Here is a 27781-nt window from a genome sequence, read left to right on the forward strand (position 1 = left end):
TAAATAAACAGTCTCCCCAGTTTAAGTACTGGTAAAAATGTCTTGTAAGGATCACAGTTATATGCAGCAGAGAGAACGCTTGAAATGTGTTACTGTGCTTCCTTGTTTACTTATTTAGATTCAGATAAAGGAAGTGGTAAGGCTGAATAGCTGACAAGTTTTCTGAGAAGAGACCATTTTGTACTTAGAGGAAGCAGTTGCTGTCTTGGATATTCTTACACCACAACTCAGAAATAAAAAGCAAAAAAAGCAAGACAGTATAACAAAAGACTTGGACATTTGTTAAGCAACTGGATTGTTTAATTTGCTTCAGGTATCCACAAGTAGGAAATCCATGGATGTTTCTTTAACACCACTGGTATGAAAATTCTGTAACTGCTTAGGAAAGAAGAACTGCTGAAATGGATTTACAAAACATTCCCTACCGCTCAGTGGTCGTCACTTGGAGTCCAGATGACCTGGCAGACTACTTCAAGAAAGTAAGTTTTGCTGTGTTTTGTCCTAATATGGAGGAGTACCAAGGCACTGTAACATTTCTGTGCATATCATATATTAAAAACAAAAAACAAAACCAATATACTTTGATACTAGGAGCCAAATTTGCTGTATAAATAACAAGTCTTTTTTTTTTTAATATTCCTGCCCTGGTGTATGAAGTCCTTAAAGAATCCTGAAAAAACATATTCTCAATCAATAGCAAGAGAAAGTGATAGCTTATTAGTAAAAGTATATAATCTTTGGTACCACTATCTAGGTGATGTAACATTCAGTTTGGATCTGTAAAAGTTAAGGACAGCTAAATATAGTAGACCTGATCTTTAACATAGAAACATGTTATATGCAGGTCTTGTAAGGCCTCTCCAATGAGATAATTTCTGTGACTTTCATAGTTAAAGATCCTCATTAATGAGGATGCACACATGAGTTCTGATCTGCACTGAATTGCATTCCTAATTAGGGTTACAAAGGCTTGTTATGTGCTAGGCCTTGGTAGTACAGCACCACAGTACCTTGTCTTTAGTAGAGGGGAGATTCTCAGTCACTTCATAAATTCCAATCTTTTGAACAAGGATGACAGAATAGAAGAGCTATTACGCCTTGCTTAGGTTGACTCAGTATAGTGTTCCGTAGCATCTAGGCTGGGGTTTTAAAGGGGAGCTGGGTGCCCAGATTCAATGAGAGTTCTATGCTTACATCTGAGCTTTGTAACTCCACCTCAGGGCTTTTGAAGTGAGGTGATGACTTGAACCCCTCACGCTAGCCTGAAAACAAGCCCTGATTTTTTTTGAGTGGTGGGGTGGTCTGGCTGAGCTCACACAAACAGCACAGAAGACTTTCTTGTGACCCTGATTATGGGTAAGGAGGGCGGCAGGTGTGCCTAAGGAAAATTACTCCTTTATAGCATAGGTCTAGATGGAGAGAGACAAGTGATAGATGTTCTACCAAAATAAATAGAATAGATTATCCCTCCCCCAGCTCAAAGCAGCTGTTCCCGTTTGTAGAATGTCTGTGTTGATACCTTGAAATTAAAATTTGCCAATAATAAAATCAATAACGAAAATAAGAATTCTTTGGAGGGGCAGATTAAAATATAAAGAGATCTTGCTACCCACTACCTTCCACTTTCTCAGGATATCAGATGACCTTCTTCACCATCCTTCCCATCTCAGGAAAAGCCTATGTCTCATTTCCTCATCTAATCTCTCCTTCTTAGCAAATCAGGCTTCCTACACATCCCCCCCTTCACTGGCTGTAACTTTTGCTCTAGTGCAGTAGCCTAGATATTGCTAGGGCTTTCACACCTTTAGGGCATGTCGATGCCACAGAGTTATTCCGGAATAGTTTATTCGGGAGTTATTATTTCAAAATAAGATATTCCAGAATAATGCGTCCACACTGCAGGGAAGCCTCAGAGTAAGGTGTGATTATGACGTGATTGAAGTAACTACTTTGCAATGGACACTTACTCCTCTCAAAACCAGGATTACATTATTTCCAAACAAATCCTAGTTATTTTGAAATAATGGGTTGTCTAATGTGCATGGACAATCCATTATTTCCAAAACACCTGGGGTTATTTCAAAATAACCTCTCTAGCGTAGACCAGGGCTTAGATTCCTCTTCACCCTGATGAGCTCTTTTAACGTTCCCTTTGCAGAGTAGAGGATTTTGCACACTGGGATGGGGGAGGGTATTAAAAGAACAGGCAAAACTCTGCTGATTTGCCCCTTGCCATCTCACTGATGCTAGGGAAACTGCACAGGTTGTACGTCAATGCTGAGTTTGGTCCATTTTCACTGAATCTCAAATCACTTTATATATTTTCCATAATTTCCCCCAGTTTTCAATGTTTTGTACTTAATTACCACTCTCTGCATGTTTACGACAAATTCCAAACCCAAATTATATTCCAGAAATTTAAACCCAAACCATTTCAGCAAAACAGTTTCAAATGGATACAGGATCAATGGCAACGAAACCTGGGGCAGTTTATCATTTGGTATTGTAATCATGCAAAATGCATGGTTTCTACAGCTTTCACTGGGTTTCGTTTGGGGGAGTTGGGACAAGTTCAAAACCAAAATGCAAAGTGAAGTTCATGGGTAACAAAGAAGCACAGATCAAAACCGAAGCAAACGTTCACTGGAGTGCCTGAGAAGTGAAACCACCAACTTTGCAGTTCTCTAGTTCCAGCTGTTTTGCTCCTGCTTAGCTGTTGACTAGAATGAAGCCAAGATCTTGAGAGATCCTAAATTAGACAGATCTTATCCTTATTGAGAACTAAATTTAAATCCAAGGTCAGCAGATTAATAAGGAAAACACTGTTCTTGAGTGGTTCACAGGGTTTTATATCACCTCACCATTGGCTGGAAACTACTATGTAGGGTGAAATGGCTTCTTGGTATGAGTTACTGATCAATTATGTGATGTATACTGTGATCACAGACTTTGGATATGTGTGCTTATATGCCCCCTGCTACTGTAATATTGAAGAACTCCACACTCTTTAGCATATTAATCCTCAACATTCATGGAAGGTATGGAGTTATGACATTCCCTTCTACAGAGTGGGAACTGAGACAGAGAATCTGTCCCAAGAAAATCTGTGGCAGAGCATGGACACGGACAAGGGTCTCAAACTCTGCACCCTTATTGGTGCTGGCACCTCTCTTTCATTAGTCCTAAAATTTGTATCCTAGAGAGTATAACTGAATATGCTGTTTGTTATAGCTGAAAATATGTCAATCTTCTTTTGAGTCTTAATAATATATTTACTTCAAAATATCCTGCAGCAGTGAGTTCCAAAGTTTGTGATCAATATTTACAAAAGCAGTCATTAAATTGTCCATCCCAAAACTGAGATATGAGGGGGAGCATTTTCAAACACTCTAAGTTAGAATCATTTCCACCACACACCATGTAAGTGAACAGAGATTCAGGTCCCCTGACTCTGTAGCCTTCCAACACATGTAAATCTTTTGATCAATAGGTCTCTTAAAGTAAAAAGATTTCTTCAATATATCCTGTGTTCAGACGGAAGCAATAAAGGATCACCATTAACATTTCATCTCTCAGGCTTCTTTGAAAAAAAGGAAGAAAGTTCACAATTGTAAATTTCTGAATTCACATAAAGCTAAAAAATTTGATTTTTAGCCATTGACATAATTAAGAAAACCATCGAGGTTTGGTCATCCAAAGCACTTCCTTTCACATGTAGAACTGTTGTGAGCGGTCCCCTTGCAACCATTGCCACGGTAGTTAGTACTATGCCAGTGAGGAATTATTTGTAGAATTGGGTCCTTCACCTTTACAAAGTCTAAAATACATCCTGCATCCCCAAATGCTTCCAGAGTTAGGGCCCTTTCCTCTAAATACATGAGTACTAGGACTGTGCTCCTGCAAGTAAAGTTTCCCACAAGTGTTTCCAGGATCAATCCTTGAAATGATACTCAATTAAAAGCTTCAGTCACTTTCCCTGTTCTGGAGCAATATCAAAGAGATACAATGCTCCCCTGCTTGGGGCAGTACTGGTGGCTATGAAAAGCAGACAACTTCAGGAGTGTTGCTAAAATCCAGAAAAGCCCCTACCAGACATTATTTGGAGTGTGCAAACACAGAAAAACAAATGCAAAAAACAAACCAACAAACAAAAAAAGCTTTTTCAACTTGAGCTTTACCAGCTCTGGGCCTGATCCAGAGTCCACTGAAGTCAGTGGAAACCCTCCTAACGACAACTGAGCATTAGTAGGTAAAATCCAACACTGCTCTCTCATGTTATTTCAGAAATGTTCAAAGTTTAAGGAGTGCTCTGTAAACATCCTCAAAGCCATTATATTCTCCTCGCACAAATAATCAAATGTTTCTCTGCCATTGTTGCCTACAAAACACTCAGCGATAGCTACACAGCTGCAAACATAGCTGGTTCTGATCATAATCCTCTGTGACTTCATGCTCCACTCTTGTTTGTTGGGTTAACTTGGTTTCTCATGTTTTGTATTAAATTTATAAACACTTTGAGACAAGGGATGTGCTTTTGTGGTGTGCATGGACAGCAACTGACACAATAGGGCACATTCCAGGTGGGCCCCAATAATGTTCATAATAAAGAGAAAAGAGTGAGCAGATAATGTACAAAGTTACAGATGTGCTACATAATCCTAGAGGGGACATATGACCAATAATAATGCTAACTGTCTGGTGGCTGGGAGCAGGACAACCTTGTTTTGCCCACCATGGCTTTGAACATGTTGCCCCACCTGAGTCCAATATATCTACAGCTTGAAAGTGCAAGGTCAAGTTCATCTATTTTCCAAAGCTTTTGTTAGATGAGGTGATTGTAGGTACTTTGTGAGGCCTCTGGACAGAGTATGGAAGGAATGGTGCACTTTCTAAATGTGTGCAGCAACTGATGGAGCTTTTTCATAAATTTCTCAAGAAACAATTAATGGACAAATAAATAAGGGGCTAGGTGAGCTGCTGTCCACAGTAAGAGGCAATGTAGCTCTGCATCATGTGAGTGGGAGCAGTAGAGGACATGAACTGCAGTGCTGTCTGGACATGCTGGATTTGTCTCGATTAAGACCCAGACACAGCTAATGCATTCTAAGACACTAGACAAAGCTGTGAAGAATTTAACATGTGCTAAGTTGCTTAGCTGGGTAGGAAGGGACTGAAGGATGTGCTTAAAGCTAAGCTTGTACATAAGTGCTTTGCTGAACTGAAGCCTTAAACCACTCTTTTATTTAACCAAGTATGTAACAACAATCTTTTCCCCTCTGTTCACAGTTAAAGTATAAAGACTGTGAAAAAGTCATCAGAAAACACAGCATAAGTGGACAAAGGTTTTTGGTAAGCACAACAATACAATTCTATGTTCCTAATACAATTGTCAGTTGGCTTTCTCTTGGGTTTGTAGTTAAGGGTGTTCCTGATGTGTTTTGTGCAGCTACACAACTGCTAACATATTACAGCCCAGATATTGAAAAAAGGCATTTGGGAACTTACTCCCATTGTTTTCAGTAAGAGTTAAGATGTCTGCATACACTTAAGGATCTGTCCTTAAGATTTACATCCTTGTTTTACACCAATTATCTTTGTTTTTAAATATGGACATTAAACACCAGGACCTCAATGCGTGCATTTAGTTGGCACATACATTTTTCTTCGGTTTTTAAACAGAAAAGGGGGGTTCACAGCAGCACTCTTTGCTTACATTTTCCTGGTCATTTATAGAAAATGTTTGTTTTTCATGCATTAGCAATAACCTACAGCTTGTCAGTTTTCACTGCCTACCTTTGCAGAGCAGTGCAACCAACTTTCCTGTAAAACTAAGCCTCTGCCGGAGACACGTGAGCCAAGGGCTGACATTTTAAGCCCCTATCGTTAAAAGCATTATTGTTTTCTTAAACTATATGTAATCAATAGTATTTTAAATCATCACAACAGGCCACATTCTTCAGGGATGCAATTTGCTGTGGCTGCCCTGGAATTAATGGATCCAATCAGTTTACTCCTCCACTTCATCTGGCACAACAAACCGTATTTCGTATTCATACAGCTGTCGTTGTCTGGTCTTAATTATTGACCACATGTAACTTGACATTTTTGTTTTGGTAAAAACTTCATAATGATCTTTAAAATGTAGCTCGGAGATGAGCCTGATGCTTAATCTGCCCTTGTCTTTGAAGAAAAAGAGCACAAGTCTCACAATTATTGTTGGTCCTTGCACGTGAGCTTTGAAGCAGAGCCTAACTCTCTCCCTGGAATGTTTGCATATTTGCATGTGCAGATCTTTCCACTAGTCAGGATTCAGGTCCCAGTTTTTACCCAACATAAAAAGAGTTTTATCTGTGTACTGCGACTTCCCTCTGGTAAAAGAGAGTGGCTCTAGAGAGTTACACCTTTTCCTCAAACAACATAATCTATATCAGCCTCTTCAGTTTTGAAGATCTGATCCTCTGATAATGTGCGTGAGGAGATCTGCCCATTATAGAAATGGCAGACTCCTAGTAGGTCAATCCTCCACCAGGGTGGGGCTGTTGTTTCAAATGTCAGAGATAGGCTGTCCAGATCTGGTGGTAGAGTGTGGCTGTCATAAAAAACCTTGTTGCAGAGAAAGTTTACACTGTATGTAGATAGGGTGTGGAACATTACTACAAGATTGGCATTCTAGGGAAATGTACTTTATATTAGAGGCCCCAACATGTTAATCATTACATGAAGACCTAGTGACAACAACACCACAAGGAGTTTACAGTCTAAGCAGACAAGATAAACAAAGGATGGGAAAGGAAACTGAGGCACGGAGCGTGCCACCTATTTCTCTAATTAAGAGGAGGATAATAAAGAACTAACTGGGAGTAGATATGCTCACTTTTTTGGTCTCATCACTGGGACTTGAGGAAAATGGAACCAAAGTAATGATGAATTATTAAGACTGCTTGTAACTGAGAATTGAAAGAATTGTAAGGAAAATGGATGTAGACTTGTGTTGTATGCCACTATTGACATGATGGCTTTGTTTGGTGACAAATTGAGATTCCGGTGCTCCATTTTGAGTTTGCAATTGTATTTATACTATACAGTTTTCACCATATTTTAGATTTTTTTTCTTTTTTAAGCATGGATTATTGGTTCTCAGTTTCTATGTATCCCTGCCCACATTTTCAGTTATCATATAGATAGATAGATAGATAGATACTTAGCAATTTTGGTTATTATTATATTTTTAATTATAATTGTTTTCTTTTACTGGACATGACTGCAGACTGGCCACAAAGAGTAACCAGGAAAGGGCAGGTCATCATGCCTGTGCAAATAAGTCAATGGTCAAGTCTGCTCAGTGCCTTATACATTTTATCACTCAAAGATTCAATTACTCACTGTTATTAACTGAAATTCCAGAGTAGTGCAAATCAGTGTGCGGAAGTAACATGTACATAAAGCTGACAACAGCTAGAGCTAGTTGAAGAAAGGAAGTAATGTCACAATTTTTGATCTTGAACATTAAGGACCAGCTCCATAATTCATTTAGATGGGGAAAATTTCACAGAAATTTCATTACAGTTCTTTCCAACTTTTCATTTGTTTGGTTTTGTTTTTCCTTTTGAAATGTCAAGTTTTGAAAATCCATCAAATGTTTGCAATTCAAAATATGTCAAACCATTTTGGATAAAAATGAAACAGAACTCAACTGGATACTGTGGTCTGCTGGATAGAATGAAATCTGATCTACTGTACATTATAGGCCTTGTACTGCTAACGAGTAATATTCATCGTTAGCTCAGTTATTAGGACTAGTATTGGAGAGGAAACATCTTTCTCACACTGTGAAAATATTCAAGATTTCAGAGTGTTTCCATTGAATCTAAATTTCTTGAGCCATACTGGATTCTGTAGGACCTTTCCCACAAAGAAGGATAAGTCAGTAAATTAAGGAACACGAATCTGCATCTGTTGAGTAACATGATATCATCTTTGCATTGCTGGGACCTTTGTATATCCATGGGAGTGAACGTGAAACCTATAGACATTCAATGATAGTAGTGTCTGTTCCTCCACATCTAATTTGGCAGCTTTTGGTGACTGGCAAGGTATGGAAAGACAGCTCTTTAAAAAGAATCTGGCAGGTAAGGCACTCAACTGAGATTTTTCAGACACATTCAAGCTTCTGCTCTGAATCAGAACTAGCCATTCCTCTGGTCGTGAGAAGACTTGTGATGAATGACTAAACCTTTTCCTTGAAAAACTCCCAGTCAGCTATATTAGACACCCATGTTTAAGAAAAGAGGATCAAAGTTCTAGCTCTGAAGTCCTGAGTAATCATGATATGCTTCACAGTAACACCTGTGAAGTTCCTACAGGGTCATGAATCTTTGACTTCTGCATTCTCTCCTGAGTGCTTTGGATAAATAGTCAGTTTAGAGTACGGCATCAGCCCATGCATTTCTGTAGAAATGACCCAGCAGATTCACTGGTTGAGCTCTACGAGGCAGGCAAGAAGCTGCTGCTTTCTCAGTTTCCCCAACCCATATAACTTTTTACCTACTTTTAACTTTTTACCTGCTATATTAGAAAACATTCTGTTTAGTACAAATGGAAAGCAAAAGCATTAACAAGTGAAAGAAATGACAAGAAAAGGTCCAGACAACAGGGCAGTGTGTAAAAAATCAATTGCTCCTCTTTAGTAACTGTCTTTCTACATCTTACAAAAGTCATTAGAAACTGCCAAATTACATTTGGATACCACAGATACTGTTACAAATTAATGTTTATGGGTTTCATGTTCACTTGTAAAACCATACAAGCAACCTGACAATGGAAAAAGTGGCACCATCCCACTCAACAAATCCACTCCCTCATCAGAGTAATAATTTTTACTCTGCTGACTGCCTTCATAGAAAAATCCCACAAAATATATTAAGGATTAGGTCAATATGATTCTCTAGAAATTAAAACTCTATGGAATTTGATAGAGAGACGTGTCTTTCCTACAGAATTTTTAAGCTAAGCTGTTGAATTTAATAGATAGTCACACTTTTGTAATAGACTTCTAAAGGTTCGTTTAAATGTACTATTAAAATGTATGATTCTATAGGATTTTTTCCTGTGAGAAATACATGTTTTACCACATCCCACTAACATTAGTTCTGCAGGGGTAGTGCCAGCTCTGGGGACAGCAACTAGATTTTGTTCAATGCTGAACAAATTCTGCAGGCATATGGAACCTAGTCCCAGTCTGATCCCAGCTTCCTGGTATAATCCAAAGAAGTCCAATGGACTTCATCTGAATGTTCAACTCCCCCAGCATTGGGACTACTCTGGATTATGGCCTGTCTAAACACATGATTTGCACTGGGTTAATTGAAATCCATTTCATACCCAAACAGCCCCAATGTGACTCTTCAAGGCCTGATCTCAAATCAACCTAGCTGCAGCATACGGAGCTGGGAAAACATTTTGCACTGTCAGACGCAGTTAGGTTGACCTGTCTCTGGGTATAGACATGGCTAGGTCAGTAGGAGAACTCTGCTGTTGCGGTAGCTCCTGCCTCTTGGGAGAGGTGGATTAACTCTTCCATATAGTTGTTCACTAAATTTAGACACCACTTATTGCTCGTGATACCTGAGCCAGAAAGATGACAGGGCCGACTTATAGATATGCAGAGGAGTGTGGAAATGGGGCAGTTAGAAAAATCAGATATGTTTTTACTTTCAAAATGGGTAAGATGTGGTCTGATGCTGACATCCATATATGGAATCCCCAAAGACCATTTTACAATCATTTACCACATCCTTTGAAAAGCACATGTAACATGCTGATCTTTCACTTCCCTCCCATGGAGCCAAATTATGCCACTGAGATACTGGACACTGTGGGAGGTAATGTGGACTTGCACCTGATGGAAGGGATGTGCACTTTGGGAAGAAGGAACTGCTTCTCCTGGTACTGTAAGATAGATCCTTGCAGGGAGAAGAGGTCATCACTCCACTTCTTCTCTACCTCTTTCCTTCAGTACCATTTAGAGCACTAGAAGATCATGGAGGGAGCTGTTTCTATAACAGTCATTGGCCTTTGCATAGGATGTGCAAAGGAACAAAGACCAGGCTGCTTGTGTTCCCCCAATCCACCATATTTCATCTAGTCCAGGAACAAGCTAGCCCTTTATTTGTAAGGCTTTGTCTACCCTGGCAACTGATGCGACAAAGCTTTTGCCATTCACAGGGGCTTAACCCTATGCCCTGAAAAATACAAAGTGGCAGCAGCGAGTGCTAATGTAAACACTGCTTTGTCAATGAGGGTGAGAACCAAATTCAGCTCCTCTGGGGTGGAAGTTTTTTTGCTGGCAAAACTCTAACAAACAGTGTTTACAATACCTGACTTTTAGCGACACACCTCTGTCAATGCAGCCATGTTGCTAACAGCTGGAGAGTGTAGCCGTGCCCTTAGTTTATGAAAATAAGTAAATAAATAAATAAATAAAACCCTGTTGCCTATTTCCATAAAAAGAAAGAGAATTGAAAAATCAGTTAGTTTCATGCAAACCATTATGAGCTTTTATCTTAAACACCTGCATATGTTAAAGTTTCATTGTGTAATCTACACTACACTGTCTCTTGTCATCAGGCCTGCTGAATAAGCGGTGGAAAGGGGGCAGTTGCCCAGAGACCCAGCCTTTCAAGGGGGCTTGGAGCTCCAGCCACTGATGCTACCAAAGTAGCAGCAGCAGTGGCTGGAGCTTGTGGCCCCTTTGAATCGCCGTGGCTGTGCTGCTTGAGCTGTGTGCAGCTGGGAAACAGTGGTGGGGAGGTATCACCATGGTCCCAGCAGCACCGAGGGCTGAATTCCCTAGGGCCCACCCCTTCTGCCTTGGCCCTGCCCCTTCTGGGGTGCAGAGTCAGGACTCTTCCCACCTTGCCCTGGGGCCTGGTGTGGCTCTCAGCGGTGCTGTTTGTCATTATTACATCATCTCCAGTGGTGGCCTTAGGACTGTGCTATGCTTTTTCTCACGGCAAGTAACAAATATAGCTGTGTAAAACTACTGAAAAGCTAAAGTGCAAAGCTTGCCTGACTTCTGTTCTCAGCATTAGACTCCTGACCTGGTCAAGACCACCTGGTCCCCATTTCACAATTTCATACTGACATTGTGTTGAGTTTGTATTATCATGTGATTTTGCTGTGGAGGCGTGAGGAACTGGGTGATTTTAAAGGAGTGCAGTTTAGAGTCCTTGAGCTGGTTCTGCCCCAGGCGCATCGCAGAACAAAAAGGAGTGAATGAAATGTGAATCAAAGAACTCTTGAGAACCAAACCCACAGAGCCTTGCCCACCTCTGCTTTCCACAAGCAGGAGGAGCTCTTTTCATTTAAATACAAACACTGTTTTTGAAATGACAACTGTTTTCTTTCTTTTTTAATTGTTGGGTAAGCCCCCACCCCCAATGCATTCTGTAGGGCTCTCTGGGAGAAGCAGAATTTGTGTGTTGTCTGCAATGTGGTGGGTGGGGGGAGCTTGGCTGTGGGCCCCAGAAGGGGAGGGGCTTTGGACAGAAGGGGCGAGCTCCAGGCTAGCTTCCCCTTGCCAGCCCTCACTGCTCCCCAGACTGCACTGAGTGGCACTCTGGTGGCAATTTAAAGGGTCCAGAGCTCTGGCCACTACTGCTGCTATAGTGGCCTAGAACCCCCGGCCCTTTTCAATCACTGGGCCCCATGGCAACTTCTGCTTCAGCCTTGTAAATCTCCACCCACAGTAACACTAAGGCTCAACCCAGCAGTAGAGCACCCACAGAAAGGGCCAGTTTAGGACACAATATGGCAAGGACCTAAGCAAACACCTAAGTTTGAGCATAGAGTTCACATTAATGCTTAACATTAGACACATGCATAATATTTTGATGAATTGGCTCCTACATGCTGACCAGGTACATACCTGTTCTTCATCAGTTTTCTATTTATATTATAGCTTTTTGACACATGAAAGAATATTAAAGTTTATGTCCCACGTGGTTACCTGGACAATTTTGTAACATGTACTATGTGTGTTTCTATTTCAGAACATGTCTGAAAATGACATTCAGAAATTTCCCAAACTGAGCATGCCGTAAGTAAACCCAAATCAAATCACATATGGATGATACCTTAAATGGGTTTGGTTTGTAAGACAAACAGCGCCATGTCATTGGCAGGAGGGAATGAATCTGGGACCTTAAGTGTTAAGGCCCTGTGTTCAATGCATGAACTCAAGGACTGCTGGCTCTCAACAAAGGCTGTTTGCATTGTCTCAGGAAAGGACAGATTCCTAGGGGTAAAAAAAAAGTGAGGGAAAATATGGCGTTTATCACTATTGCATGGAAAATAAACAAACAGAGACAAAAAACTCTGCTGTAGAAACATTCATAACTCTTGATCATCAGTCTCACCTTAGTTTGCATTCAAGTTAATGATAGAACTCCAGTTGACTTCAATGGAAACAATTTGTCCTGTGCTTTTGAAAGTCCTACCTGCTGAGTATGATTTCCTTGCTCAGTTGGATATAGGACTTTCTTTCCGAAGGAAAACAATTGAACCCTAATGTAATGTAGCTCCTTTCTGAGTGTTTTTCATTATGCCCCATCATGTTTAGATGTCTATTAAATCAGATTGGAGTATGTGAATTAAGACTGAACTACTCTTCCTGTGTAGCAGGGGATGAATGATTGGAAGACATTTGAGCCAATGTATATATTTTCCATCCATCATAACAAGTTATCGATTAAAATTGTATGTGCTTTAAATTAACTCTGAGTAGCAGTGAGCTGTGCAAAACCTCAACATGGAAGTGCCTGTTCTGCGTGATACTCCTTATTTTGGTCTTGTGAAATAGTTTGCAGTTATTTGATGATCACTCCCTTTCTTGTACACTGCTGATCCTCTAGGCTTGCCTTCTTCTTGGTTTTTAAATATATATTTGTCTATATTTTAGGGCTTTGGGATTATCTCTTCCAATTCCACTATTATAATGTTGGCCACTAAGGCTATGTCTACATGACAACCTAATTTCAAAACAAGATATTTCAAAACAGCTGTTTCAAAATAACACAACCCCATGTAGCATGCATTTCTAAATAGCACCCAGCTATTTTGAAATAGATTTCCGGACACATAGTGCTATTTCAAAATAGTGACATTAGCACCCATTATGGTTTATCTTGAAATAGCACTATTCTGTCTATGTCTACACTAGCCCCAGCACTTCAAAAGGGGCTTGATAATGACCCTAATCGGAAGATGCTAATGAGGCACTTCCATGAATATGCAGCATTTCATTAGCATAATGGCAGCCGCAGCACTTCAAAACCAAATAGAAAGAAATGGATTTCAAAGCGTGCAGGGTCCTTTCGAAAAGGATCTTGTGTAGACAAGCCACGTATGCTCAAAAGTGGCAGTTTCGAAGTGCCGCAGCCACCATTATGCTAATGAGTTACTGCATATTCAGGGAAGCACCTCATTAGCATCTTTTGATTAGGTTCATTATCATGTCCCTTTCAAAGTTCTGGGGCTAGTGTAGACATAGCCAGAATAGCACTGATTCCTATAACCAAATCAGAATAAGGGGATTTTGAAGTATGTGAGGTCCTTTCAAAAAGGACCCCATGTAGATGAGCTGCATGCGATCGAAAGTGGCAGTTTCAAAGTGCCGCGGCTGCCATGATGCTAATGAGGAGCTGCATAGTCATGACAGCACCTCATTAACGCCTTTCAATTAGGTTCATTATCATGCTCTGTTTGAAGTTCTGGGGCTAGCGTAGACATAGCCTCTGTACCTTAATAGCACCTATTTCAAAATCGGTATTTTGAAATAGGTGTAATTCTTCATAAAATGAGGTTTACCGGAATCGGAATAACATACCCACTATTTTGATTTTATTTCAAAAATAGCATATGCATCATTTAGATGCTGCCAAAGTTATTTAGAACAGCCTACGAGTGACATGAAAAAAATGACAGAGATATAGAGCAGATATATTAGCGTAGGAAGTGAGTAATGCACATAGTCATCCTAAATATAGGAGCTATTGCCAGCCCCTGCCCCCCATGCTTAGTGCTTTGGAAAAGATAAATTATGCCCATTGTATTCTCTTTGTCCACTTTACCTGTAATATTATGTAGAATAGGAGCAAACTGTCTAGAATGGCTGCTTGCACCTCTCTTTAAGGGTCTGAATCTAGCAACAGTGGAAAAAGGCCTGTGAGCACCAATGCTCAGCTCAGAAAAGTGAGTAAAGCAGATGATAGAAATGTTTGAAAATATAAAAATACAACAAAACTGTAGAATGCGTAAGATTCTTACAGAAGTCCTGGAAGTCCTGGAAGTCAGGAGAGATTCCAGAAGACTGGAAAAGGGCAAACATCTGGAAGAAAATAAGGTGATAGGTAACAGCCAGCATGGACTTGTAAAGAACAAATCATGCCAGACCAATCTGATAGCTTTTTTGACAGGATAACAAGTCTTGCGGATAAGGGAGAAGTGACTAGACTATAGTAAGGCATTTGGCATAGTCTTGCATGATCTTCTTATCAATAAACTAAGCAAATACAACTTAGATTGGGCCACTGTAAGGTAGGTGCATAACTGGCTGGATAGCTGTTCTCAAAGAGTAGTTATTCATAGTCTGAAGTCATGCTGGAAGGGCATAACACATGGTTTTCTGAATGGATTGTTGTGGGACGGGTTCTATTCAATATGTTCATCAACTATTTAGAAATTGGCATAGAAAGTATGCTTATTAAGTTTGCAAATGATACCAAAGTGGAAGGGGTTGCAACTGCTTTGAAGGCGAGGGTCATAATTCAAAATGATCTGGACAAACTGGAGAAATGGTCTGAGATAAACATGATGAAGTTTAATAGGGACATACGCAAAGTATTCCACTTAGGAAGGAACAATCAGCCTCATACATATAGAATGGGAAAAAACTGTCTAGGAAGGAGTCCTGCAGAGAGTGATTTAGAGGTCGTAGTGGACCACAAGCTAGATATGGCTCAACAGTGTGATGTTGCAAAAAAAGCAAACAAGATTCTGTGATGCATTAACAAGAGTGTTGTGAGCAAAACATGAAAGGTCATTCATCCACTCTACTCTGCGCTTATTAGGCCTCAATTGGAGTAGTGTGTCCATTTCTGGGCACCACATTTCAGAAAGATGTGGAGAAATTGAAGAAGGTCAAGAGAAGAGCAACAAGAATGATGAAAGGTCTTGAGAACATGAGCTATAAGGGAAGACTGGAGGAACTGGGCTTCTTTAGTTCAGAAAAGAGAAGACTTAGAGGGGACATGTTGGTGGTTTTCAAGTATCTTAAAGAGGGTTACAAGGAGGAGGGAGAAAAATTGCTCTCCTTGGTCTCTGAAAATAGGACAAAGAGTAATGGGCTTAAAGTGCAGGAAGGGAGGTTTAGATTAGACATTAGGGAAAACTTCCTGACTGTCAGGGTGATTAAATACTGGCATAAATTACTTAGGGAGGTTGTGGAATCTCCATCACTGGAAATTTTTAAGAGCAGGTTAGATAGATACCTATCGGGGGGTGGTCTGGATGGCGCTTGGTCCTTCTGAGAGAGCAGGGAGCTGGACTCGATAACCTCGATAACACTTTCAGTTCTAGTGTTTTATGATTCTAAGGTGTGAAAGCGACAGAATAAAAACAAGTTTTTTTAAAAAAATCAGATTGTAACTTACATGCTATAATCCAAATGTCCTGAGCCCTACTACATTCTGTGGGGCTTTTCTGTGGGACAGTAAATTAAGAAAAGTGAATCTGGATATGTTGAATAACCTGGTATCATTTTTGCATTGCTCAGATCTTTGGATGGCTATGTGAGTGAACGTGAAAGCTATGGACCTTCATTGTTTGTAATGTCTGTTCCTCCACACCTAATCTGGGACACAGAAAGTGAGGTCCCAGTGAAAGAAAATCTTGGGGTGAAAGGAGGCTAGGAAAGCTAGCAATTTCTCAAAGAAATGCTATACAAAATACAGCAGTACAGCATCCTGATGCAAAAGGAAAACAAGAATAACAGTAAAAGTCTAGTAGGGATGCTTCAAGAGATCTTTAATGATCCAAAAATTAAAAAAAAAATGAATTCTACAAAAGGTGGAAATATGAGCAAATAAGGATGAGTACAAAAGAATAACACAAAGCACGTAGACACAACTGAGGCTAAGCCACAAAATAAATTATACCTGGCAAGAGACATAAGTGCAATGCACAGAGATTTGTTCAATACATCAGAAGCAAGAGAACAATAAAGGAAACTGTGAGTCTAGTTAGTGGAGGAAAAAGAGCTAATAATAGACCATACCAAGAAAGCCAGGTGCTTAATGCCTATTTTGCTTCAGTCTTCACTAAAATTTTAATTGTAACCATAAGCATAACACAATTAATATTAATAAATAGACAGAAAGCAAATTAAAGGATATTTAGATCAGTCAGATGTTTCAAATTGGTGGACTGATGAAAAGCACCTTAGGACACTTAAGGAGCTAACTAAAGCAGTTTTGGAATCTGGAGAAACCCAAGAGAACAGATATCCAGATAACTGGAGATTGGCCAACATTTCACCTTTCTTTTGAAAAGGCAACAAGGGGACCCAAGGAATTATGAACCAGTCAACATAACTTTGATACCTGGAAAGATACTGTGACAAATTATGAAATAATCAATTTGTAACCATTTCAAGAAATATGAGGTGTGAAGTAACACCTCATACATATTTCTGAAGAACAAATCAAGTCAAACCAGCCTAAATCTCATTCTTTGATGGGATTACTGGCCTGGTGGATAGTGGGAAGCAGCTGATTTTATGCATCTTCATTTTAGTAAGGTTTTTGACGCAGCTCCACATAACACCGTCAAACTGGGAAACGTGGTTTAGATGAAACTACTGTAAAATGGGTGCACAACTAGCCAAAAAAAATATTATTCATCATCAGACTAGGAGGTCCTGTCTGTCAAGTATACATAGGGATCAGTCTTGTGCCCAGTACTCTTCAGTATTGTCATTGAGAATTGGGTAATGGAGAGAAGGGTATACTTACAAATTTTGTGGATGACTCCAGGCTGGCAAAGATTGCAACAATACTGGAGAGCAGGAGTCAAAATCAAAGGGTAGACTGGAGAATTTGTAACAATCAACTAGATGAAATATAGTGAAGACAAGCACAAAGTATTACATTTAGAAAGGAAAAAAGATGCAAAAATAAAAAATAACACTTGCTACGCAGAAGGATCAGGAGGAAGATAGTGGATTGAAATGGAGTATGTGCCAATAATGTGATACAGTTGCAATAAAAAAGTAAGTAACATTTGGGATGCATTAACAGGATCATTGAATGTAAAACATGGAGGTACAAGTCACAATCTGGCTATCACTGGTGAGTCTTCATTTGGATACTGTATTCAGTTTTGGAAAGATTTGGACAAATTGGGGACAGTCTAGCAAAGAGCAATAAAAATGATGAAAAAATTGGAAAACCTCATCTCTGATGAATGTCTAAATAACTGGGTATGTTTAGCCTTGAGAAGAAGATGGAGGTTACCTGAGAATAATCTTCAAATCTATGAAGGGCTAATATTAAGAGGACGATGATCAATTGTTCTTGAAATCCCTGAAAGTAGGACAAGAAACAATTGGCTCAATCTTCAGCAAAAAATAATTTAAGTTAAATATTAGGGAAAGCTTTCTAAGGGTAGGATAGATAAATACCAGAATAGGAAAGCTATGGAATCCCTGTCACTGGAGGTTTTTAAGAACAAGCTAGACCAGGGATCACCAACCCTTCTGAGGCGGAGTGTCGAAATTTGACCTTTTGACCTCTATGTGTGGTCCCAGTGCCAGTGATACTTTTTAAAGTCACTAATAGTCCTACTTATAATGGCTCCATTAATGAATAAATTAAGACTTAGCTTTTTTCTATCTGTCTCACCTTGGCTGTTTAGGTGGTGGTTGGTAGCATTAGTTGGTCTTTTGTTAATCCACAGGTGGCAAGGCTTTGAGCAAGCTCCTGTCTGCATGGGGGACGAGAGGCAGGGCTGAGGTCCCACTTCGCATGCTGATGAAAATTGACTTGTGCCACTCTGGGAACACATGCTGGGGGTTGCTGATCCTTGAGCTAGACGAACACTGTTAGGGATAGTCTAGACATATTTGGTCCTGTCTCCGAATGGGAGGCTGGCCTGGAGGACCTCTCCAAGTTCCTTCTGCACCTACATTTCTGTAATTCAGCCACGATGCTTTCCATTGCTGTATTTCATTGGTTTGTTGTCTGTTTGGATTACAAGTCTTTTATGTCCTTGCCTGCTTACCTGTGTGTAAAAATGCCTAGAAGCCTATGGAAAGAATAAAATAAAATAATTCCACAGTTCCTCTTCTCCACCTTCCACCCTCACCCTCCACCCTTCTACACATACACATTAAATTGCCTTCTTGCCAACACACAATAAACTCTAGTCATTTTTATGCCAAATCATCTCTTGCAGATTATAAGCAACTCTGATTGCCAGTCCCATAGACTGGACTTTGTGGTGTCTCAAATGGTGCAAAAACTTTTCTGGCTTTTAAAATAAAAGAAATCAAAAGCAATTACTTCTGGTCCATGCGTTTCTGTCATGGTTACTTGTAAGTCCACCATTATTGGATATGCAATTATTTCATAATCTTGATTCTTCATCTTTGTATTCTTACAACATAGCTGTGATGTAGGGCAGTGGTCCTGTCCCATTTTACAGACAGGGAAATGAGGCACAGAAAGTCAAAGGCACTTGCCCGAGATCACACAGGAAGTATGGAACAGAGCAGGGAAATCAACATGGGTCTCCTTTAGTTCCAGGCCGGTTTCATAAACAGCAGAGCAACCTTGCCCCACTCTGGCTGCCTATTTACAAGCAAATACAGCCAAGGCGAGACACATAGAAATTCATTCCAGTCTAAGGATGTTTTGACGCTATGAAATGTGGCGGTCATTCCCCTGCTCTTGAGGAAGATATGAGTTAGCATTTCCAATTTCTGGCTTCTGTCAGCCCCTTAGCAAGACCACAATGAAACACAATTATCAGACGAGAAATTCTGCCCCAAATACAGAACATGCACAGGTGACCTAAGAAATCTGGCATGTATTCAGAGCCTGATACTGGACATTTTGACAGCATGTTTAATGTGCTGCAGTTTGTAATGCAGCTGTTTTACCTTGAGAAACCAATTTAACAGATTGTAGGGCAGAATGGGCCAAAGTCTTCTCTCAGTTATTCAGAGTCACTTCTGATCCTACTCATAGATCCCCCTGTTGTACCTGACCTACACTTTCTCAATAGTTCTCTACAAAGGAAGTAGTGCATGATGTATCTACATGACCATAGGTTTGTGATGAGCTATATAGGAATCTTCATAGAATCAGAGAAACTTAGGGCTAGATGGAATCTCAAGAGGTCATCTAATCCACCCCTCTGCATCATGATAAGACTAGGTTCACCTAGGCAGGTACTTTTACATCTTGCTCTTAAACACCTCCAGTTACAGGGACACTGCAACTTCCCATAGCAAAATATTCCAGTACTCACCTATCCTTAAAATAAAAAAGGCTTTCATAACATTTAACCTAAATCTTTGTTGATGCAGATTGAGGGTGGGACAGGGAGTAATCAGCTCAAACGTGGTAAAAAATAGATCCTCCTCATCCTTTTTACACAAATTTGAAGATTCTCCTCATGTCCCACATCAGCCTTCTTTTCTCAAGACAAAACATGCCCAATTTGTTCACCCTTCCCATTTTCTAAACCCTTTATTATTGTTATTACTTTCCTCTGGACTCTCAAATCTGTTTGCATCTTTCCTAAAGTGTGGTACCAAAACTGGACACCGTCTTCAGCTGAGGTTTCACCAACACTGAGTACAATGGGAGACTTAGTTCTCATTTCCTACAACAAATACTCCTGGCACTACATCACTACATTATAGTAGCTTTATTTGCAACTGCTTCACACCTGAGTAACATGAAATTAGAGATCCACTATAACCCTCACGTCCTTTTCTGAGGGATAGCTGCTTATTTCTGCAGTACTGCACTTATTTCACATTTGGCATTTGTGCCTTTGATTTTGCCCTTTTAAAGTACAATACTTTTTTTCACTTATTTTTATTTAGTTTCATCTTGTTGATTTCAGACCAATTCATCACAATAATTTTGAATTCTCATCCAGAATAGTTGAGGCCAACAATTTACTACTGGACATTGGTGTTTAGTACAGGAAGCAAAGATATTTACCATTTTAAAGACAAGAATGAAGATTGGAGGAGGGGTAGTTCTTATTTTTAAACTTTGAGTTCCTTTTTCTGTAAGCAGATATGCAGGTTCATGTACTAATATATATATATATATATATATATGATCTACCCCATCACTAAATGAAGCATGCATTTCATCAAGTCTTCCTGCCTTGTAAATGTTACAGGTACTAGGCCAGATCCTTAGCTGGTGAAAATTGGAGTAGTTCCATTAACGTCAAAGAACTACACCAATTTACACCTGCTGCGAAAATGGTAAAACATTTGTAACTGTCCTACATTTGTCACCCACAGGCCACAGTTGTAGAAACCCAACAGGCTGAGCATGTGGTGTTTCTAAATATGTTCATTTATGCTCAAAGTTTGAAAAGTAACAGGTAATTACTTTGAGATATTTCTGTAACTTTTGCAGTGGTTAATCAGGTTACCACTCTCCTTACTGAGTATTACAGGCAATACTCTGAAAATGGTTACAAAGCAATCTCTTATCAGGGGAAAAAAAAATCTACCTTCTGTGTCATTCAGGCATTTGCTCATATGTCTTCTGGTAACCCACCTTCAAACATAAGATAAACCTTGTTAGAATAATTTTATGAAACCAACTATGTAGCGTGTATACATAGATAGATATGGTATGTATATAGGGAGGAAGGAGTCAGGACAGGAGCATCAGGGGCACAGGAGACAGGGCAGGGGTTTGGGAGCTGTGGGATGGATCGAGAGTTGTATTGCCTGCTCGCCAGCAGATCTTCAGGGATGTCTCAGTGCAGTGGCTGCTCTCTAGGGGCAGGCCTGGGTGGCACGTGCTGCAATTCAGTGCCGCCAGCTGCTCCCTGGAGCTGAATGAACTGGCAGAGGCTTCCAGCCAGGCAAGCCAGGGGAGCTGGGGAGCTGCCCAGCCAGCAACTGTTATGCGGTTCTCCAGGACAGTAGGAATCACTCCACTGGGCAGGCCAAAGTGGCGGGGACCTCTCCCTGGGACAGTGGAGGTGCACTGTCTAGCAGGCAGCTGCTATGCTGCTCTCCAGCTTGTTTGCTGCTCTCTGTGGTCATTCTGGAATATAACTCTCCCTGCTATCAGAGCCCTCCCTTTCCATTTGATGAGAAACTGTCACATTCCAGGCACATCCCATTGTCCTGACACAACCAGTCTGAGTGATGAGTACCAACTAGTCACTGTGTGACTAGTTCTGTCTGGAACATTATGGAGAAGAAGGTGCAGGCAGGCTTTATGCCCATGCCCCCTGCAGTGGACTGCTAGCACTTACTTGTTGAGTACTAAGTGGTCTGCCTTGTACACCTCTCCCAAGGGGTTTTCCCCAGTTCACCATGCATCCCTCTTGTGTGCCTGCCACGTTCTGACAGCAATGGCCAGGCAAAGTTTCTTTCGCTGGTAGGTGTAAGAATCACCAAGCAGCATCCTTGGTGAGTGATCCCACATTGTGTAGAGCAAGTGAGCTGGAGCACTTGAGCAGTTTAGCTTTCCTTCCACCCTTAGTTCATGGAAGAAGCAAAGATAATTTTGGCTGATTGTGTGTATTGTGTGTGAGGCTGTGTAAGAAATTCTGTTCTTCTTCCAAAAAGCTTTTCTTTTCTGGGCATAATAAAACAGTAAAGCAAAACCCAAGAGCATTGTTTCTCTGAAAGCCCTTCAGGCTTTTTAAATGGTAATTAATATGTATTATTTCCGGCTTTATCTTGGTTCTTTCAAGCACCTTAAACTCCTGATTTCGATACCATTGTAGTTTGAGGATGCAGTGATAGAGGTGAACTGTTGTAGGAAAAATCCTTTTGCTTGTTCCTGGTCTCTGATCAGGGAAAAATTAAAGGTGCTCCAGGTATTTATGTATGCAAGGGATACACAACAGGTCTTTGCAAAGCAATTTCCAATATCCAAGGTTAACTGTAAAACATTGTCATACCTACGGCTGCTGGACTGCCAGTATCTTTCCCCCTTTTTTGTAAAATGATATGCGGCACCACAAGTATAAGAAGGCACTAGATAAATCAAATTACACACTATGAAGGCAGTACTGAATGATCCATTGGAAGAATTGCTGGGCTGATAAGGCACCGCAACTACTTCAAACTTTATGTCTTTTTCATATTTTATACCAATTTATGCTCCCTTTCAAAGTAGTTCCATGTCTAACGTTGTAATATTCAATGTAAAATCATTAGGACATTGCAGAATCATGACCCTTCCGCGTTTGTTACAGTAAAACAAGACTTAGAGAGAAGTTTTAGAAATCCTAGTTTTTTCAAAAGCCCTTTTTCTCCTGGTCTTAGTTCTTTGGTCAGTCTGAGATCCTCCTCGAGTCAACATTAATTTGGGCTGCTAGTGTAAGGTTCCTCATGCCATCAGAGGATGGGGTCTAGCTGTGTTCACATCAACCACATCTCTTTCTGTCAACTTGCCCTTCTCTTGCCGGACAGTGGGAGAAGGCTAAGATGCCTTTGTTGGTTCTCTAGCAGAGCCGAATCTCTCTTCAAAAGGTGAAAAATTTCTGCTGAGAATTTTTGACTGAAGCCGTGATTCAGCAAAGTGCTTAAATGAATGCTTAACTTTACTGAGGTCATATGGAGGACTCCTTTTAAATTTGTAATTATACTCGCACACAAATTAAATTATCATACAATCTATGCAAAGATAACATTACAATTGAGACTGCATGTCAGTAACGTACAGTTAAAAATCACAGGGAAGTTGTAATCATTCCTAAATAAGACAAACAGTAAATTGAGAGTTCAGATTACACATAAAAGAAAACCAGTGTAGTTTAAGATAAAAAATGGACAGCTCAGGCATCCAAATAACCTTAACTCTGCCCTAAAGTGATGTCATACAATAACTATGTGATTATGATTAAGGCTTTTCATTACACATTTCTGTCAGGGATGGTCTAGAGGCTCTAGATGGTGCTTGGTCCTACCGGGAGGGCAGGGGACTGGACTCGATGCCCTCTCAAGGTCCCTTCCAGTTCTAGTGTTCTACAAGTCTGTGATTCTATACTGTACAAGATTTTGGATGCCTTTTCTATGTAACCTTAACTCTCCATTTCCATTTTACAGTGCTTAGTTTGAGGACATTATTGTATAAACATCCAATTATAATTATGTTAATATATAACTATATTCTGGTAACATAAATGAAATATAATTTGCTAAGAATTTCCTTGGTGATTTTATCATTTAAAAATATCATCTGAAACATAAACAAAAAACCCAAGGAAATGTTGCATGTGAGATTTAAATGATTTGAATTTATGGAGTATTAACTTGAAATCACTTTTCAAAATGTTAATTTCTAAGGGCAGATTCTCTGGTAGCTCAGACCAGTGGAAGACTATTGTACACTGGTGAATCTAGTCCTCAATTTATAATTCAAAAATTGCTTTATTATAAAAAGCTATGTTGTAAAGGCTTCAGTTAAGTTAAATGAGATGAAGGAGGAGCCTAGTCCCTGGTTTACAGCATCTCAGCACATTAGGAATTTCCATTATTTTCCTGCCTCGGTTTCCCTTGCCTCAATGTGCAGTGAAAGTGAGAGAGCAATGCCACTAGGAGATTCCCTGAACAAGAATACAGCCACAGAACCTTTAAGGGAAAGAAACAAGCCATGTGCTTGTGAGAACTCTTGCTACATATCCTGTCTGCTCTTGCCTCTGACTCATTACAAGGAACAGAACTGTTGCATGCAGATCAGTGATGAAGGAAGAGAAATAGCCCAAACAGTTATGAGTGATGACACAATAGTCCCACTGAAGTGTTTTCCAGGATGTTGACCCTTTCTGTCTGTAGCTTGTGAAATCCTAACAATTAACAAAAACAAATCTTCAATAACTTAACTCAGTCGTAATGTAATTTCTAAAGATACAGCCTATGCATAAATACCTCAATGAATTTTAATTATGTGAAAATTTGATATGTTTTCTTAAGGTAATTCTAGGTAGGTGTTGTAAGTTGGAGGAAGGCATGCTGCTGACTGACTCCTGCAGCGCAAATTCCAAGAAACATAAGGACAAGGTGATCACGTCACAAAGCTTCAGTCCCAAAAGCAGCACTATCGCTTGCTTTATTTTTGCTATTCAGTATCTGTTTGCTCTTATAAATGATAATCAAGGCTCTTGCTTCTACAGCAAGTGTGAGTAAATGCTGTATAATATGTTGGGACAAACTTTCAGGAAGCATCTCTTGATTAATAGAATGTGGTCAGAATAAGAAGTGGGGATCTGAACAACCCTAAATATTGCCATATGGTCAAAATATGAACTGAGAAGCAAGCTTTGTGCTTGGCCTTCTTCAGTATAATGGGATAAACCATCACCACAGAGCTGAACTCTCTGAAAGTTTGAGGAAGTTCAAATACAGCCACATTTTTGGAGGTGGGGAGGGGGGCAGCTGGTCACTCTGCCTCCACATTAGGCTGACTCAAATCACAGGTTTAAAGTCTGCAGCTTTGGCTCTTTCCACTGAATGCATACAAAATCCAATTGCACTGACAGAGTTCCTGAGAAGATCATCACAGATGTGACTTTATATTTATATCAATATACTTTATGTGTTGAACTTGACTACAGGTTGAACCTTTCTAATCCAGCTTCCTTGGAGCTTGACTGGTGCTGGAAGAGAGAATTTGCCAGACCACAGGAGGTCAATATTGTCCATCAGTATTACTAACATTGCCGCTGCTTACTGAGCTCTTAGAATAGAAGTAGGAGTAAATTACAGCTAAATAATAGCACTGAACACTGAGAGCCAGGACTAGAGGATGGAAACAAACTTTATAGGACCATTGGAAGCTTGGCCACATCCATTATAAGTGATCTCCCAGCTAACTAAAACTATGATGGATTATGGATATTGCTGGATGAGAGAGTTCCAGATTAGAGAGGTTCAGCCTGTAGTAATTGTGGATGACTCCATTGTTGGATGCTCAACCTGAGAAGGTTTAGCATAGCCTAATTTTCAGAAAGTGCTGTGTCCACCCTCTACAAGCAGACCACTGCAAGGGTTCTCAATTTGAGTGCCAACAATCGAGGGATCTAAAAGGACCAATCTCTTAAAGTTGAATGTTCCATGGATGTATATGCACGCATTCTCACTAGAAGCAGGGGAAATTGAAGAGGTTTAGACAGGATGTTTCAATGAACTCTGAACCTAACATGATGTTATTGTGTCCGCCCAGCAGAACATGTTCTCTAGGGGCTGAGCACAGGTGAGCACAGGCTCAAATTCTCTCTCCACTATGGATTTTCCAAAATACAGGACTTTGCCTCTACCCGTGTCTTCCGCCCTCTATCACCAACATCCTTGGGACAGATTATACCCGTACCCACAACCTTCGAAGTTAATTAGGCAAAAAAAGCCAGTTTTAGAGGGTTTAGTTTCAACTTCCTTCTGATTCTAAGATGAGCGGCTGGTAGAGAAGGGAGAGAGCATGGTACAAGAGTAACATTTTCGCAAGTGTTGCTGTGTGGTCTTATCCTGTCCTATCACCCAACTACTCCCATATCAAAAAGCAGCGTGGTTTTGGTACTTCCTTCCTTACCTAGCTGCAGACCCAGCTGTCGCTGTGCCTGAATGTTCTATAAAAAGCCTTTCTTGCTAAGGGCACATAATTCTCAGAAAAGCAAGCATACAATGCTTTGCTCAGGTCATTGCTAAGCATTGTAAAATATGAATTATTTGTAGTACTGTGATGCCTTAGGAGTTCTAGTTATAGACACGACAGTCCATTCGGCTTGGCAGCATACAAAATGCAGAGCTAAGACCGTCCCTGCTCAAAAAGTATGTAATCTAAGACAAATAACAGCAGATGCATATGGATGGAGGACTACAAAGACACAAGGAAAGAAGCAAGTATCATTTGTGGACATCATTGGCCAGGGTATACATTCTTCCATTTTAAAAGAATGATAAATAAGGACATATGTTCACATGGTAAAGCTCCAGTCCCAAAAGCAGGTACATCAGGAAGTGTTTGAAGCAGCAAGTAATAAACTTATTCCAGTGTGATGGGATGAGCAACCTGCAATTTTTGCTCTGTAAAAATTTCCTCTGCAGCCAGCATTGGGGTCAGTGTTGCAAGCTTTAAGGTTAAGAATTTCCAGTGTCTATGGTGTTCTGACTGGATGAAGATTATTGGAGCAAGACTAGAGGCTTTGTTTTGCTGAATAAACTCAAAGGCTGTGTCTGCACTAAAGAGTTTTGTTGACTGAAGGAGCCTTCTGTTGACATAACTCAGGGAGCATCTACACACACAAACTGCTCATAGGCTACATCTATGTTAAAATGCTATGTCAAAGTAGCTTATTTCGATGTAGAAACATCAAAATAAGCTACTTAGATGTGTAGCACCTATTCATACTTCAGGGCTGGTGCCGTTGATGTTTAACATTGATGTTAAGATGAGTAACATCAAAAAGGGCCCCCCAGAGAGAGCGTCCATACTCAAAAGAGGCTGTTTTCAAAATAAGGGGCCATGATGTGGATGGGGTCACAGGGCAGCCTAGCCCTTCCGGGGCAACAGCGAGCCACTCCTTTAAAGGGCGCCTCCCAAACACACATGGCCTGCACAGCACAAGGTCTGCAGAGTGCCATCCACACTCTCGCAGACCGAGTCCCAGCAGCCATGGACTCGCAGCAGCAGCAGAAGCAGCAGCAGCTGGAGGCCCTCAATGCTGTCACCGAGGCAGCAGCGTCCCTGCTTGGCGCAGTGCAGGAGGCTTCCCAGCACCTCCTGCAATGGGAGGCCTCTCCAGGGCATGAGGAGGAAGTCTCAGGGGCCCTGCTGTCCCCTCCAACCCTCTGGGTGCTCCGCCGCACGTGGAGTTACCCCACCAGGTCGGAGTGGTGGGATCAGCTGGTCATGGGGTGTGGGACGAAGACCAGTAGGTGCCGAATTTCTGCATGTGCTGGCAGACCTTCATGGAGCTCTGCCAGGGGCTCACCCCCGCCCTGAGGCATGACGACACACGGATGCAGAAAGCCCTGACCGTGGAGAAAAGGGTGGCCATTGCTCTTTGGAAGCTGGCCACTCCAGACAGCTACCAGTCAGTGGGCCATCAGTTTGGCATGGGCAAAGCCACATTTGGGACTGTGCTGATGGAGGTAAGGAGGCCCTGGTGGGGACCCACTGGGGGGTGAGAGGCCGGGGAAGGGGTGCCTGGGGAAGGAATGCCCAGGGAGGGGGATTGCCTGGGAAGTGGGGTGCTCAGGGAGGGGGGATGCATGGGGAAAGGGTGCCTTGGAATGGGGTCTGGGCATACCCAGCACAACCTCACAGGTGCCTATGTCCCCTCTCAGCAGGTGGTCCGGGCACTGAACACACTGCTCTTGCACCAGCTCATGAGGACTGGGGACCTGGACATAGCCATTGTGGGGTTTGCAGCTATGGGGGTTCCCAACTGCTCTGGGGTCTGGATGGATCCCCATCTGCACCCCGGACCACAGCAGGAGATGATATAT

At 40.9% G+C, this 27781-nt stretch overlaps 1 protein-coding gene across 1 annotated transcript in view; it reads left to right on the plus strand.

Annotated features, from left to right (window-relative positions):
• The first annotated feature begins 242 nt into the window (after nucleotides 1-242).
• The window catches only part of LCP2 (lymphocyte cytosolic protein 2), a 57124-nt gene continuing 29585 nt past the window's right edge, over nucleotides 243-27781 (plus strand). The window contains exons 1-3 of the mRNA XM_075009729.1: nucleotides 243-479; nucleotides 5287-5349; nucleotides 12051-12097. Of these exons, the coding sequence (XP_074865830.1) occupies nucleotides 402-479; nucleotides 5287-5349; nucleotides 12051-12097 (188 nt within the window). The 5' untranslated portion in view covers nucleotides 243-401. The remainder of the gene's footprint in view (nucleotides 480-5286; nucleotides 5350-12050; nucleotides 12098-27781) is intronic.

Source organism: Carettochelys insculpta, chromosome 15, assembly GCF_033958435.1.
Source record: "Carettochelys insculpta isolate YL-2023 chromosome 15, ASM3395843v1, whole genome shotgun sequence".
Classification (NCBI taxonomy): domain Eukaryota; kingdom Metazoa; phylum Chordata; order Testudines; family Carettochelyidae; genus Carettochelys; species Carettochelys insculpta.